The 17,041-nt window shown below is 44.0% G+C and overlaps 1 protein-coding gene across 6 annotated transcripts in view; it reads right to left on the reverse strand.

Moving 5' to 3' along the window:
• The window catches only part of EFCAB11 (EF-hand calcium binding domain 11), a 241,040-nt gene that overhangs the window by 70,757 nt on the left and 153,242 nt on the right, over positions 1-17,041 (reverse strand). For all 6 annotated transcript variants that reach the window (XM_043472753.1, XM_043472749.1, XM_043472752.1 and 3 more), the window contains exon 6: positions 670-741. In XM_043472753.1, coding sequence (XP_043328688.1) covers positions 670-741 — 72 coding nt within the window. The remainder of the gene's footprint in view (positions 1-669; positions 742-17,041) is intronic.

Genomic DNA, 17,041 nt, shown 5'->3' on the forward strand with positions numbered 1-17,041 from the left:
AAGGAAATGGCAACCCACTCCAGTATCCTTGCCTGGAGAATCCCATGGACAGAGGAGCCTGGCAGGCTACAGTCCCTGGGGTCGCAAACAGTCAGACATGATTTATCAACTAAACGGCAACAAGGATACCTTTTCTTAGAGAAGTCTTTGGTCTTTGTTTTCCAAAAGCCTTGCTCATTGCTCGAAACACAGTCAACACTCAGTACATGCAGGTGCTATTATTTGATCAACCAGTGCTGAATGCACGAAGGAAACCGGCACCGTTGGCATGAAAAAAACACCCTCTCCTTGGGGGTTAGGACCTGCTGAGGACCGGGGAGCCTCTGGGTGGGTGTCGAGGACCAGGAAATGAGTGGAGCCTCCCTGCCTGTGATGTGGGTGGGAGTCGGGGGCTGCGAGTGAAGAGGAACGGTTGGGGATGACCCCAGCGGCAGTGCCAGCAGCAACCAGACTTAGGACTGGGGCCACATGGAAGGAGATGACTTATAATCATAATAACCACCTCTAGGAGTCTGAGATGCAAGCAGTCGTGAGCATCTGAAGACCATAATGGAGAGTTTAATGGAAGGTATGCAGTATGACAGCATCGCTAGGGTGGAATCTGACATCTCATTACATCACCATCTATTCTGGTCTCCCCAGAAGTTGCATACAAGCAGTTAGGCTTACTTTTGTCCAGAGTTCATGGCATATTCGAAGTCTTTAAAGCTGACATGACCATCTGAGTCTTGATCTACTTCCCTGGAAAATGAAACAGAAAGTGATTTACAGTGAGTTTTGTTCTACTTCTGCACTTCATTTCTCTATGTGAGAGGCACCTATCTTATCTGCTAGAAGGCTGAGGTCAATGGCTATCCTTTTTTTTTTTTTTTTTGCATTGATAATACCTAAGGAGAGAAGGAAAGGAAAAAGTATCTATTAAAACCTACAGAAATGATATACTCAATACATTTAAAGGAATGTCACCAAATGCACAGGTTAAATTTGTTTATATTAAAAAAGGCAGGAGTGATGGTTTTCCTAGCCATCCTGCAAATTCTTTCTGTGATATGTCAATAAATATGCATGCATCTGTCAACCAAAAAAGCAAGGCAGGAGGCTGCAAAGAAGAAGAGAGTTTATTTGGATTCTGGAAGAATTGCAATTCAGGAAATACAAACTTGGGTAACCCTGAAAGTGCCCTGAAGAAGAGATGAAAAGCCACAGGGTTGTTGAAAGTTGCCTGGTGACAACTGTGATTGACTCTGACTCAAGTAGGAAAATATTTGTCCTTGAGGACTCCCAAGTTGTTTCAGGGTAAGAGTCCAGTAAGTATCTTGAGTTTCTGGAAGGTGTTCTGGATGACAAAGGACTTTAATGTCCATAAGTCACACTTCCTTACTGGTCTCCTGGCCCCATGGCAGAGAGCTGTTGGCAACACCGACACCATTTTGATTTTTCCCACCATACATTGCACAACAGAAGTGTGGAGTAAAGAATTAAGAGGTAAAAAACACCTTTTAGGGGACTTATCTGGTGTTTCAGTGGCTGACTCCCTGCTCCCAATGCAGGGGGCCCCAGTTAGAATCCTGGTCAGGGAACTAGATCCCAAATGCCACAACTAAAAGACCCTGCATGCTGCTGCTAAAAAAGATCATACAGGCCACAGTTAAAAAAGGAGATCCCATGCTTGACAAAGAAGATTCCACAGGCCGTAACTAAGACCTGAAGCAGCCAGATGAATAAATATTTTAAAAAAGGAAAAACATTTTGGGAGTAAATAACTATAGTGACTGACATCTTGCCTCACACTGCCTTTACACTGCCCATCTCACTGAATCTGTGCACAGACACCAGGATGGGCCCATTCTGCAGACATTGACCATTAAGGGGTTCAATGTGCTGGTAGGATCACTGTGTTGGTAACAGACATGAAACTCAGGATGGTTAAATTCCCAAACGTGGGCTTTACACACTATTCCACACGTCTCCCTATGTAAATAGGATGTTCCAGACAGAAGTGGTTGTGTTGCAATTACCACACAGCTAACTCAAGCTCTGGAAGTTTTCATTGACTTCATTCATGGCCTCGGAAGCTCGGTTAATTCCTCACAAACACCCGATAAGCTTTTCTGAATCCTAGGAAGAGAGGTGAAGGCGTGAGCCTCTGACTGGTCAGCTGAGGGTGTGAGTGGCCTCAGCTGGGTTGTGCCTAAGTGTCCCTAGGGCCACTGAGACAGGGGCATTGCTCCTTTGAACAGGGAGCAGAGAAATGGTGCTCAGCCCCCCTAGTTAACATAACACATGGCAAAGGGAGAAAATCGTGGCGTAAGCAATACTTTCAGCTGCTACCAGTGACAGAAGTGATTACTTTAAGACTGTGTTTGAAAGATAACTGTTGAGTTGTGGCCACAATTCCTCTTTGGGAGGCATTCTAAAACAATGCATTACATGCCTTATGTGGCACTCCTGGGTGGGTGCAAATTATATTTTGTTGAAACAGCAAATGGTATCAACCAGGACAAAGGGCTTTTTAAAGCAAGGACTGGTCCAAGTAACAGAGCCACTAATCACTGTAATAGTTTTAAAGCAGGCTTTTAAAATATTGAATTCTAAAATAAACTTTCTGAATATTTCATGCCAAAGTCTCTGAAGTCTATAACGGTATGGGATAGAGTGATAATAATTTTTCATTCTTTTGAAGTAAAGAAAAATCCCTACTTCTCTGCCCCAGGGCAAAACCATGTTGCAGTATGTTAGTTTAAGATGACTGCAGACTGTAGGGCCCATTATTCTTGCTACTTCTTTTGGTGAAATATACATGACAATTTCATGCCGTACAGGACCAAAGGCGGAATGGCAGATCTCTTCTAAGGGATTAGAAATAATCAGTATCACATGTTACTGACTACAGAGTATAAATCATCCCCTTTATTAAATAAGATAATTGAAGATTCTTAATATTGCCTAAGTATTTTTTCCAAGGAATTGGATTAGATAAATGGCCTTTTTTCTTTCCACTCTGAACTGGCATGATTGAACTATAAATCTCATAGGGTGAGTTAAGTGGATAACTTAGAAAAGTAATATTTAGGATAAACTGTTTCTATATATATGTGTGTGTGTGTGTTTATTCACTTATTGAGATGCTGAATACTTGTAGAAAAGGAAATCCCTTTGCCTGATTCTCTCAGTAAATAACCTTTTTGTAATTGCATTAACTTCTTATTTTTCTTGCTATCTTTGCCAAAGCTTCCCATCATAAAATGGTTATGGTGTAACCAAGAGGTATTAAAATGGGAAAGTTTATTCATAAAGCTTGGAGTGGCATTTTTATAATGAACGGGGGAGCGTTGTGTTTATATTTAGAATGAGACATGGTAAAATACCATCTTCCAACTTTCCTTCCTCATCACATATATATAATGGTCGTCTCAAGGAGAATGAAGAGGAAATTCACATTTCAGAGCTATAATTTTAAAAGCTAAAATACTGTTTTTCATTGCAGACGGCATTATTCCAAAGAAGGAAGCTTTCACAGCACCCACACTCAGATCGCTGTGTGATGGAAGAGCAGATGTGCTGGTGGGTAGAATCAGTGGCGCTGAGGAGATGAAGGCGACGTCATTATGTAAAAAGATTCATGGTTTCTGTTTACACTGTTCAACCCTAAAAGGAGTACACTCTCCTTCTGAAACCAACAGTGTGCTGTCTCGGTGTCACTGATACACATTCAGCACTGAAATATCCCACCACCATCGCTCCAACTAGAAATAAGCGCTGGGAAGGCCAGAACTTTCTCTAGTTCGCTGCAACATCCCCATCTCTTGGCCCACAGTCAGCAATGACTGTTTACAGAGTGAATGAATTTGTGGAATAAATGAATCTGGGGAAACAGTGGACAACACTGCAGAATATCTACTGCCTCCCAGGAGGTTTGGGGGGATTAAAGAAAGTATGTCATCACTGTTTTTACAGAGTCGAAATCCTAGGCAGAGAAATAACAGACTGATTGATGATGGCACCTAGGAGCCCTCGCTTGGGGACCCATCAGGAATGGTCAGCTGTGGCCTCCATGCCCCGCCGCATTTTGTAAACACAGACCAGATGCAAGAGTCCAAGTGAGAGATGCACTCCAGAAGCTGAGGTTGCCTAGAAGAGCAACGGACAGAAGGCACCCATTGCGTGACTGGCTGAACAGTCAAGAGACAAAGAACGGAAGTTGAAAACTAAAGCAGAACACTGGACACTGCATCTAACCTGCCCTATAGCTGAAGCCCAGGCACTTGAAGCCACTTAAGTAACTGCTCTTTTACCGGACATAGGACTATATATATACACACACACACATGAAATATAAGCCTGAATACACACACACACACACTTCCCTGGTAGCTCAGTTGGTAAAGAATCCGCCTGCAATGCAGGAGACCCCGATTTGATCCCTGATTCAGGAAGATCCCCTGGAGAAGGGATAGGCTACCCACTCCAGTATTCTTGGGCTTCCCTTGTGGGTCAGCTGGTAAAGAACCTGCCTGCAATGTGGGAGACGTGGGTTCAATCCCTGGGTTGGGAAGATGCCCTGGAGAAGGGAAAGGCACTCTAGTATTCTGGTCTGGAGAATTCCATGGACTATACAGTCCATGAGGTCGAAGAGAGTTGGACATGACTGAGCGACTTTCACTCTGATACACACACACACACACACACACACACACACAGAGGCTTGTATTTCACAGCTGGCTTTTTAAAGGAATGAACAGTTTATAAAGATAGATGAAAGGAAAATAAATTGCCATGAACAACAGTAACTGCTTTCTAGACATGTAAAGCCAGTTAAAGACTTTTTGATTTGCTTGTTTTTGAGATGCAAAGGGAGAGCTGGAATTGATCTGTGGAGTAGGAACTCCAGAGAGTAGAACTGCTCTGTGTGACTCAGTATGAACATTTTAGGACCATGTGGGTGGAGGAGATGACAAGAAAGATAACAGAGGGGATTCCCTGGTGGTCCATTGGTTAAGACATCAACCTTCCACTTCAGGGGGCACAGGTTTGATCCCTGGTCAGGGAACTAAGATCCCGAATGCCATATGGTGATGAAGAGAAAAAAAAAAACAAAAACAGAGAAGATGCAAGAAGAAGGGGCTACTGACTGGTAGGGAGGAAGGTGGGATGCAATGAGAGGGGAACTGGCCCAAGAAAGTCCCCGAGCTCAAAAGTCCCTTAATTAACCACTATGTTTATGTGTATTCTGAGGCTGTCTGTGTTGCGTGTTGTAACTTCTCTTTTATCCTCACCAAGGACTGTGACAGCCACACAGTCTATGGGGATGGTGTAGTTGGGGTGTGGGCACCAAATCTGGCACTGAGGGTGGAGTTCAGCGATGAGTTCAGTCTGAGTGGGTGCAGCAGAGAGCAGGAAAAGTCAGTGGGGGGCGGGAACATGACCCATCAACTGAATGCGCTCAGAGAGAAATGAGAACTCAGAGCCACAGGTCTTCCAGAAATTTGCAAAACCTCATAAAGTGCTGTAAAATCCCACAGGAAATGGAATGGGAGTTCCAGGCAATCCTATCTGGACTTAGAAGGGCAGAGGACCCAGGGTGACAATGCGATACTTTGAGAATTTCAGGCAGGTCTACACTCTATCCATTCAGCTGAATCCCAACAGTTTTCTTATCTTTTAAAATTCCGACATTTTTTGGACTTATCAGATAAGTGGTTATAATTACTTCTATCACCATAAGCTTTAGCATTTGTCTTTGTACATCCTGATTTGTTACGCAAGATTCTCTCTCCTTTTGGGGATGTGGTGTGGACTTAGCCGAGACGGGATGTTTTCCTGTGATCTTAGAGGCTAAGTGGTCCCCACCTTGAAGGAGCCAGGGTTTCACACTGTGAAATTTTTATTAAGCTCAGCTGTACTGCTGCTCTAACATTATATTCTAGAGAAAAACAGGTTGTTTTTAAATTTAAAAAAGACATAAACAGCAAATGTTTCTCACAAGCAGGACATGTTCCTTGTGCAACAATACTTACATTATTCCAGTTTCTTGTAAGGGGCTTCCCTGGTGGCTCAGAAGGTAAAAAATCTGCCTGTAATGCAGGAGACCTGGGTTCAGTCCAGGATCAGGAAGATCCCCTGGAGAAGGGAATGGCAATCCATGCCAGTATTCTTGCCTGGAGAATTCCATGGACAGAGGAGCCTGGCATGCTACAGTCCACGGGGTTGCATAGAGTCAGACACGACTGAGAGGCTAACACTTTTAACACTTAACTTCTTGTAATGTTTTGAAAATACTTTTTGTAAAATAATTCAAGAGTACCCCATGGCTAGATCTCCAAAGTCAGATTTCAAGTCAGAGTACATGCTTTTGCTCAAGCTAGTTTAAAAAAAAAAAAGGAAGGAGAGAAACAGTGAAGGAATTGAAACAATGGAACATTCTCTATTGAAATGATGTAAAGACTATAAACTGATGTTTCTACGTGGAAACAAGAATAAAAACTATATATATTATAACCGTAATCTCATAAACATCTATATTCATTTGAGCAGAAGTGGAAGATTATAAACTAAATACAAATTTGTCTTATGGGCTGGTTTGGATTAAAATATTCTTTAGTATTGGCATCTTTTTCAACTGAAGGAGTATTTCCTTTCTTTTTGGTCTGAATTTTCTAAACAAGTGACCTTATCTCACAACGTCTAAATCTTCAATAGAGCAAGATTTCTCAATCTCGGTGCTATTGATATTTGGGGTCGGATCACTCTTTGCCATGAGGGCTGTTGGGCCTGCACACTGCAGGATGTTTAGCAGCATCCCTGGTTTCTATCCATCTGATGCCAGGAGGACCCTTCCCCATTGGGACTGTCAAAACTGCCTCCAGATATTGCCAGGTGTCTCCTGTGAGGGTCGAGGGACAAAACCATCCCTGGTTGAAAACCATGGAGCTAGAATACGTGAACTTCAGATGTCCAAGCTGGTTTTAGAAAAGGCAGAGGAACCAGAGATCAAATCACCAACATCTGCTGAATCATCAAAAAAAGCAAGAGAATTCCAGAGAAATATCTATTTCTGCTTTATTGGCTATGCCAAAGCCTTTGACTGTGTGGATCACAATAAATTGTGGAAAATTCTTCAAGAGATGGAACTACCAGACCACCTGACCTGCCTCTTGAGAAACCTGTATGCAGGTCAGGAAGCAACAGTTAGAACTGGACATGGAACAACAGACTGGTTCCAAATAGGAAAAGGAGTATGTCAAGGCTGTATGTTGTCACCCTGCTTATTTAACTTATATGCAGAGTACATCATGAGAAACGTTGTGCTGGATGAAGCACAAGCTGGAATCAAGATTGCCGGGAGAAATATCAATAACCTCAGATGTGCAGAGGACACCACCCTTATGGCAAAAAGTGAAGAAGAACTAAAAAGCCTCTTGATGAAAGTGAAAGAGGAGAGTGAAAAAGTTGGCTTAAAGCTCAAGATTCAGAAAACTAAGATCATGGCATCTGGTCCCATCACTTCATGGCAAATAGATGGGGAAACAGTGGAAACAATGGCTGACTTTATTTTTTTGGGTTCCAAAATCACGGCAGATGGTCATTGCAGCCATGAAATTAAAAGACAGATTGCTCCTTGGAAGGAAAGTTATGACCAACCTAAACAGCATATTAAGAAGCAGAGACATTACTTTGTCAACAAAAGTCCATCTAGTCAAGGCTATGGTTTTTCCAGTGGTCATGTATGGATGTGAGAGTTGGATCATAAAGCAAGCTGAGTGCTAAAGAATTGATGCTTTTGAACTGTGGTGTTGGAGAAGACTCTTGAGAGTCCCTTGGACTACAAGGAGATCCAACCAGTCCATCCTAAAGGAGATCAGTCCTAGGTGTTCATTGGAAGGACTGATGTTGAAGCTGAAACTCCAATACTTTGGCCACTTCATGCAAAGAGCGGACTCATTTGAAAAGACCCTGATGCTGGGAAAGATTGAAAGCAGGAGGAGAAGGGGATGACAGAGGATGAGATGGTTGGATGGCATCACCGACTCAATGGACACGAGTTTGAGTAAACTCCGGGAGCTGGTGATGGACAGGAAGGTCTGGTGTGCTGCAGTCCATAGGGTTGCAAAGAGTCGGACACCATTGAGCGACTGAACTGAACTGAGAGGAGCCAGAGGGGGAGGCCATTCTCTGTAACATTCCAGCTAAATCTACACTTACTAGAAAACTGCTTTAAAGACATGCCCCGGCCCCAAACAACTGACTGTGCGGCAGGGGAGGCACCCATGTTTCTTGGCTCGATTAAGCAGATCGTTGCCTCAGTGCTCTGCCCCGCCAACACGAAGGTTTTGGTGGAGCCCAGAGAAGATATCTGGGGAGGCAAGCCCGCGGGGTGATAACAGAGCAGCGGCGGGCGCGTCTGTGTTCGCAGCACACGAGCGGGCAGTCGGCAGTTACTCTGAGTCACTGGGATAGTCATACGGGTGTTGGAAGTTGACGCCCCATTTCGCTCACTTGAAACATGGATGAGAAATTTAACGTGGAGGCAAAGACTGAGATGAGAAAATTTTTCTGAGTGGAATTTGAGGGACGGGGAGAAAGGGAGAGAGGCCCTCTTTCTGATTGTTCACGGAGAAATTTAAAGGAAAAAAGTCAATACTGCTGTTATGTTAGGGTCAGAGCTGTCATACTGACTGAACGGTGAGAGCGAGAATGGCCCTCCAAGCGAGGAGCCCCTGCTGGGCGCGAGCGGGCGGCCATTGGAGACCACCGACCGTCAGGCTGCGAGCGCCCTGCCTTTCCGGGGGACCCGCGGGTCCTCCCCGCCGGCGCGCTTGCCTCCTTGTTGATGAGAGGCCTGTGGGGCTCGGCGGCCGTTCAGTCGGCGAAGAGTTCATTAATTCTACCTTGTTAAAGACGTGTGTTAAGGAAAGCCACTCAGACGCACAGGAAAGCCGGAAGAAGCGTTTAGCTGGTTTCCGGTCTTTCGCGGCTCCCTCCGCGGTTCTGTCTGACGCCTTCACCTCAGCGAGCCCGCAGCCCCTTCCCGCCCTGCCTCACTCTCGCCGCTCATCTTTTGCTGCAATGCCTCCCGTTGCCAAGTGCTTCCAACCGTCCACCATGGCTCTAACCTGGGGGCCGGCCCTCGCCCGCACAGTCGCAAGTATGAAAAAGGGCGTTAACGCCCCCTAGGTGATTCTTGCCCCGTGAGGGGTCTGCTGTCAGTGGATTCACTTTCCTTTGGTCCTTCTGAGGTGCCTCTCTGGACCCAGGGAAGCCCTCCTTCACCTCAGGCTTGCCCTCACTCACCGTTCCACCCTTGCTCCCCGAGGTTGTACCCCAAACAAGCAACCTGCGCGTAGCCCGCATCTAAAGCTCTGCTTTGAGGAAGATCTCAGGCTGACGCAGAGGAAAGTTTGAGAGATGAAGTTCTCACGGGGCATTTAAATTGCCATCAGCGGTAGCATGTCACAGCAGAGTCTCGTTCAGGTTACAGGGAACTTACTAGTGAAACAGATCAGTTTCTTCTCTTTGGGAGCTGACTTTTAGAGCAAATTAAATATTGCCTTTCAGAAGAGCTCTGAAGTTTGAAATTTCAGGCAATTGAAACGCCAAGGACAGCCAGAAGAAGAGAATTTTCCTTTCATTGTCTCATATGCATGTCTTATTTAATACTATTTAGTCTGCCAACAATACATGGTATTTAGACTTTAGGTGAGGATCATGTGTTCCTCAATATAAGAGTGTTCTTCTGCCTTTTGGGCACAGAGGTATAGCTATGGACTGGTCGTGGGCTGGTGGTGGAATTGGCCACTTAGGATGAACTACGGAGGATAAAAGCCTGGCCAGGAAGAAAAGATGACACAAGCCAGGCAAACCTCTGGTCTCCTTAGGACCAGGTCCTGCCTACTAGATGAGAGACACAGTGCATGCTGTTGGTTACTTCCCTGTCACCTGTGCTACTCAGCTGTGTTGTTTGGGTGAATGGATCCCCACCCCAAGTTCCCCAAGTGGGATCCCACTGGCTTAAGCCAACCAGTTTAATCCCACTCTCCTTACTATAGTGACTGGTTTGAGGGATCATTGGCTAATTAGTACATGACATTCCTCCTCTGACCACTACTGATGGGTAAAGAGTTGTGTGCATATGTGCTCAGCTGCTCAGTTGTGACTGACTCTTTGTGACCCCACAGACTGTAGCCTGCCAGGCTCCTCTCTGTTCCTGGGGATTCTCCAGGCAAGCATACTGGAGTGGGTTGCCATTTCTTACTCCAAGGGATCTTCCTGACCCAGGGATTGAACATCTCCTGTGTCTCTTACATTGGCAGGTGGATTCTGGGTAAAGAGTTGGGTCAGTCATAATGAGGCCTGAGCATTTTGTTTGTCAGCTGAGAAAGAAGCAGCTCTCTCACTGGACAGCTGGGATGCAGAGATAACATGACCTTACAGCAGTCATTTTCCTGACACAAGAGTACAACTTCCATAAGAGTTCTCTGAGTCACTCTGATCTAAAAATTTATGCATCTGCTTTTCATGGTCAATTATCAGCCTGAAAATGGTGCTACATACAGTGAAGGGAAGAGTCAGAAGAATTACAGAGTGAGTTGGAGCCTAATCAACTAGACCTGAAGCATGCCCAGTTTCAAAACTCTTAGTTACCTGATCCAATAAATTCCCTGGGTTGTTAAAAGCAGTCTAAAAAGTATTTCCTGGTACGTGCAAATAAAATCATCCTGGCATGTCAGGTATCCCACCTGAAATCTTTTCTAAACTTTTCAGTATCTGGAACTTGGTAGCTATAGAGTAGACACTCATAAATTCAATATTTTTGAAATAATTATTCTATTTAGAAAGAAACCCTAAAATAACTCAGATTTTCCCTTTGGGTGCTACCTGAAGATGCTGGATTAGTCTCCATAATTCTGCATTCTAAAGAAGTTACTTTCTCACTGCAATCCAACAAAAATCTTTGTTTACACTGCCTTAACTGTGATTATGTGCTGAAGGAAGCTATTGATGGGACCAATATGGTTTTTTCCCTAAACAGTGACAGAATAGATTCTCCAGTCCAAAAAAAGAAAAATGGATGTGAAATGCAGTCACAGCTGGCAAAAGTGATTAACCATAATAATGACTCACTTTTTCCTATTTACAAGGTTTTTAAAACAAGGAGTCTTATTTAAAGCTAGAGGTATTTTAAAAGGAGGAAAGAATGTACTTTCAGAATGTCTGATTATTGACTACTTGTGCACATGTGGATAAATGCAATCAACATATAGCCCAAAGTCTCATTTCTGGCAAAGAGTTTCATATTCCTTCTCTATCAAGTGTTTTAGCAGAACCACTAATACATAGTGACATGATCTTTTTACTCAGTTTGAGTCTCTGGAAGAGAAATTGTGATGGCAGAAAATAGCTTATATCAGAGAGCTTTAGGGATAAAGAACAAAAACCAAAGTGAGTCTCTCTGAACTAATAATAAAAAAATCTGGTTCCTATACTTTTGGGTCAGTAGGTCGTCTGTTCCCTCCGCATGCCATGTCTGTCTAAGAGGCCTGCTCTCAATATAGCAGGGAGCAGTGTGGTCCACCAGAAAAGGCCCAGGAGTGAGCTTTTGTCTCAGTGAGGCTGGGTGATCCTAGGCAAGTGTCTCAGCTGCTGTGAATTCAGGCTTCTCGCTGGTCAAGTCAAATGGCTGGGCAGTGATTGCTAAGCTGATACAGCTCTACATTTTGATAAATCTACACTGGATCTCAATCTACTACTAGTGTATTTGTACCAAAAGTCTAAAATGGCAAGCCAACCCCCAATCAGCCATTTTTAGCTCTTAAATAGTAGTTTTGAGTCTTCAACCCTGTGGACAGGTGAAAAGATCCATAAATATATAAAAATAGGGGAAAAAAATGATCCTGCCTTCAACAGTGTGAAATATGAATGGAGAGAAAGCCATTTCTATTTCAAATATATAATCACTTCAGCTGAGATATCTAGTATCATCGTGAACTTGATTATGAGATAAAAGAAGTGGGCCAGAGATGGCAATCATTTAATCTCTTAAGAACAGCTCTTCTGAAGAGCTTTTCACACTATGCTCCATAGACTTCTAGCAGGTTATGATCTGGCTAGAAAGAAAGCATAATGATAAGGAAAATTATGTTTTCAATAACATGCTTTTACAGTACAAGTCCTTCCACAAAGGAGGCAATAAAATGAACTCTGACCACTTTAACAGATGGCGTAATGGCTCCATGCACAGATGTGGCCTCTCTGAAAACAACAAGTTCATAGCCTTGATTGGAGGTTTAGGAATGAGCTGAACTTTCAAGTGTGATGTAGGAAAGATTACATACTTCCAGACAAGAAAGCTGAGTATTAGTGGGTTCAGATGCTTGGAGAGATGGGCTAAAAGAATAAAGCTTAATGAGCTTCATTTTGCTAATGCAACAAATAGAGTCGAAGATGAAATATGAACTCTAAACATCAAGCCATTTATAAATGCCCTGCTGATAATGCTGTTAGCCCCTGTCAGATAGGGAAGCTTGCTTTTTTAAAAGCATACTTCCTCGGAGTCAGAAAACACCAATTGTCAGGTGATGCTCATTTTCCCTAGTAGTATGATGTTTTTGAGTAGAATATATTTTTAATAATACATGATGGGACTGTGGAATTTTTTATTTACTTATTTGTGCTTTCCTTTTTTAAGAAAGGCAGATAAACTGAATCTAAAATTTATCTGGAGAAAGAAATATGCCAGGAGAATATTTTTTTCCAAAAAATAATAATGATATCAAAACAAAATATAAAGCCTCAGTGTGCTTATGGCCCAGGAATTAATGAAGGAGAATGGCATCCAGATGCACATACACACACACACACACATACACACACACACACATACATGGGAATTCAGTAGTGGTCAAAAGAGGCATTTCAAGTTGGTGGGGATAAAACAGGTTGGTAGGAAGAGGAGCTGGGATCATTGACCCTCTGTTTATCCATTTCGGGATGGCTGGAGTCTGTTTCCATGGCAGAGTCTGCTATGTGTTCAACAAAACTTGTTTCCTTTTCTTCCTGAGAACATAGCTAAGCCACATTTTCCAGTCTCCCTTGCAATTAGATGCCACTGGGAGTTCTGGCAACAAAATGATAATAATATAATAATATAGAAAGAAAGAATATCCATTGTTCCTTCTAATTAAAAGCCCTCACATTTCAAAGGAGTGTACAGGACCTGACAGTCACCCCAGGGACTGTGGCATGGCCAAATCCTGAAAGATATTCTCATCCTGTGTTAGCAGAGACTCACCAGTAATCCAAGGGATTAACTCTATATATTAATAACTTGGCTATAGGAACATTGTTTGAAAATTCTATCAAGTCAGGGCATAGTGTTATTTTTCTCACTAAGTGAGAGTACAGGAATTTATAAAAATTAAGATTTTTAAATGTTCACCCTACAGTTTTAAATAATCCATTTGGGAAAAATAAGATTTCACCTCTTAGGCCACTTCTCAATGATGTGCATCGCTGAGCCAATGGAAAATCTGGCCTTACTTCTGCATAATTACAATAAATTATTGATGGTTTTGTTTACAACATACTCTCAGCATTTAAAACCTCTGAGTCTGTGGACAATAATAAGCAACATAAAAAAATGAAACATTTCATAATGAAACAATTCCCTCAGATTATCAGAAGTACCCTGTTCACAAAGGTCATCTATAATGGCAAAGGCACACCAAATGGAATGAACACAAGGGCTTTTCCTATGAGAATTTCAGCCGAAGGAGATGAAGGTTCAGAGGGCATATGGCAAATGTTTAGAAAATTATGAAATGCAAAGAGAATGAACATGGGCAAATCAATCAAATCCTATGCTAAGATCAAGGGGCCCCAGGTCCAAGCGCAGAGAGAATACTTGAGCACTGACACGTGGAAGGGCTTCTTCATACAACAGCTAGGAGACAAGACTTCTTTTCTATCCCTGAAAGAGTGACTCCCAAGGTTAGTATGAGGGATGCTAAAAAGAAGGGATGCACCTCCTCCCCCCACCTTAATGAGGTCCCACAAAGTGCATGACCCTCTTGTCCTGATAGACCTGCTAGACCTCTCCCCACCTGCCCAGGACTGACAATCCATTCTCCAGGGGGTGACCACAGTGCCAGAAGCTGGCATGACATTTGCCTTCCAGAGTGGGTGGGAGGGCTAGGGAGTCTTCAAAGGTGTTAGGCTGAGAATGCAAGCTGGCTCATGGCGCAGTTTCAGTAATGTGTAAATCACATTTGGAGTGTGAGGGTGTGTGTGTGTGTGTGTGTGTGTGTGTGTCATGCTTGGGGTGGGGCTCTTCCCAGCCTTGGGAAGAAACTGGACTCACCCATAAATGGCCACAGCAATACAGATTTCAGGGATTCAAATTACTGGCCCCATCCAGTGTGACATTTCCCTCCCATTATCCAGTCTCTCCTGCCTCCAGGCAGGGCCACATCATTGATTATGGAGTATTCCAGCCACTAAAAAAGATCCCGACGATCATTAAAGACGTTAAGTGCTGATCGGTGCTGGCGGAGAGAGTTAAAAGGTTTGTGCCCTTCTAGTAACAACTCCATGGGGCTATTTCAGGATATTTATTAAACAAATTAAGTATTTACATTGTGCACCAGCACAGGGGCAGAGCCACTGAGTGCCTCCGCATGAGAAGATGAAATAAGAGAATCTGTGTTGGGGAAACTGTTTTTCCAGGTTCCTAGAATTGGGGGCTGAGGACACACTGTTTGGAACAAGTCTGCATTAGGCAGGCATCAGAGGTGTCCCTGTGACCACCTGCGTGCAACTTTTTCATGTAGCTGAACCATGGGACCAGGAAAAGTTCATCACGAGCCCAGGTGTTTTCCTTGGAGGGTGTACCGTCTGTGTCTTAGAAAGTGGTGATTAAGGACTAGAAAAAGGGGCTTCCCTGATATTTCAGTAAAGAATCTGCCTGCAATGCAGGAGACCTGGGTTCAATCCCTGGGTTGGGAAGATCCCCTGGAGAAGGGAAAGGCTACCCACTCCGGTATTCTGGCCTGGAGAATTCCATGGACTGTACAGTCCATGGGGTTGCAAAGAGCTGGACACAGCTAAGCAACTTTCACTTTCAAGGACTAGAAAGACAATTAAGGAAATCTCCTTCAAAGCCTAAATGAAATGGGTCTACTCCTACAATTTTCCCCCCAAAATTAAGAATTTTAATGCCACAATGATGATGAACCTAACGTAAAAGTATTTTCTTGGCCTATGGTGCTATGGTTCCCTGTGGTAAAGGAATCCATGTTTTTCAAATACAGTGACAGTCCATGAATGCTAGGCCATCTGCATTATATTATTATTAGTTTTCCTCCTCACTTGACTGTAAACTTGCAGTTTTTACATTTTATTACATTTGATTCACTGTGTGGTTCTTAGGGTTGACACAGTGCCTGGCACACACTGGCATTCAAGGAACATGTGCTATATTGAACACGTGAACAGGAAGTTTAGAAATGGGAGAAAAGCAATATCACTTACTCTCTAATAGTCTTAAACCAATTACTGTGATCACTGTGGCACTTTGCTTTCTGATTAGGGTAAGAAATTCTGTATCCTGCTAATTTAAATGTACTAGAAACATTTACCCCCCATCATTATAGTCTTGATTATTTCCACTTTAATGGCTGTATATGCTTTTATCCTCTGGAATAGGAAATGGCAACCCACTGCAGGATTCTCGCCTGGACACTCTGTGGACAGAGGGGTCTGGTGGGCTACGGTCCATGGAGGCACAAAAAGTCGGACACCACTGAGCAGCTGAGCACACGTGATGTTACCAAATGGATCGATAATAATTTACATGTTGTCTGTTGGACTTTGGAAATGCCCTGGTCTCTCTGCTTTTATATCTGTGCCAGTGAACACATCCATTAAAAGTCCTTTCTCTTGGAAATAGATTCTTGAGGACTTCCCTGGTGGTGCAGTGGATAAGACTCTGCCTGCCAGTGTAGGGGACATGGGTTCAGTCCCTGGTTTGGGAAGATTCCACCTGCCACGGAGCAGCCAAGCCCATGTGATACAACTCCTGGAGCCTGTGCTTCACAACTGGAGAGTAGTCCCTGCTCCCTGCACCTAGAGAAAGCTCACATAAAGCAAGCAAGACCCAGCACAGCCAAAAATAGATACATAGTAAAATAAAATTTAAAGAATTATATTAAAAAATAGACCTTTGAGTTCATTTATTTATTCATCAGATACACCCTAAAAGCCACTATGAACCAGGAGCATTAGGTTCTGAAGATGTAGGGGTGAGCCAAAAAGAAACAGTCCCTTGCAGCTTGTCGTCCAGCCAGGGAGAGCATTAAATAATTAAAGGAGGAAGTAGAATCACCAGCGTGCTGAGTGCCTTGTGCGCTGCGTGCTGTGCTGAGTCCTCAGTCGTGTCCGACTCTTGGCGACCTCCATGGACTGCAGCCCGCCAGGCCCCCCTGTTCATGGGGATTTTCCAGGCAAAAATACTGGAGTGGGTTGCCATGTCCTCCTCCAGGGGATCTTCGCATCCCAGTGATGGAACCCAGGTCTCCTGCATCACAGGCAGGTTCCTTACCATCTGGGCCACCTGGGAAGAGGAGCACCTCGGGAGAGAGACAGAAGGCGCCAGGAGAGGGCAGGATGAAGGAACCGGGTGCGGTCAGGGGAGTGGTCCCGAGGAAGCAGGATGGGGTTGAGATCGGAGTTAAGAGTTAGGAGGGAGGTGCCGGGCAGGGAAGAGCTGTCCAGCAGAGGGGACAGCATGGGCAAGGGCCTCGAGGCGAGAGACAGCAAGAACATCCAAGGAACTGGAAGAAGCCTTGCGGCCAGCGTGCACATGATGAGCACGGAGCCCAGTGACCAAGCAGTGTGACCGAGACCGCTCAGGGCCTGGTGGGCCACTTAAGGACTCTGGTTATAATCCAAAGGGCTATAGGAAGTTGCTGAACTGCTTCGGGGAGAGGGCTAACGTGCTTAAATCAACATTTTGAAAGTTCATCCTTGCTGAGGTAGGCAGAGTAAT

Source organism: Cervus canadensis, chromosome 6 (genome assembly GCF_019320065.1).
Source record: "Cervus canadensis isolate Bull #8, Minnesota chromosome 6, ASM1932006v1, whole genome shotgun sequence".
NCBI lineage: Eukaryota > Metazoa > Chordata > Mammalia > Artiodactyla > Cervidae > Cervus > Cervus canadensis.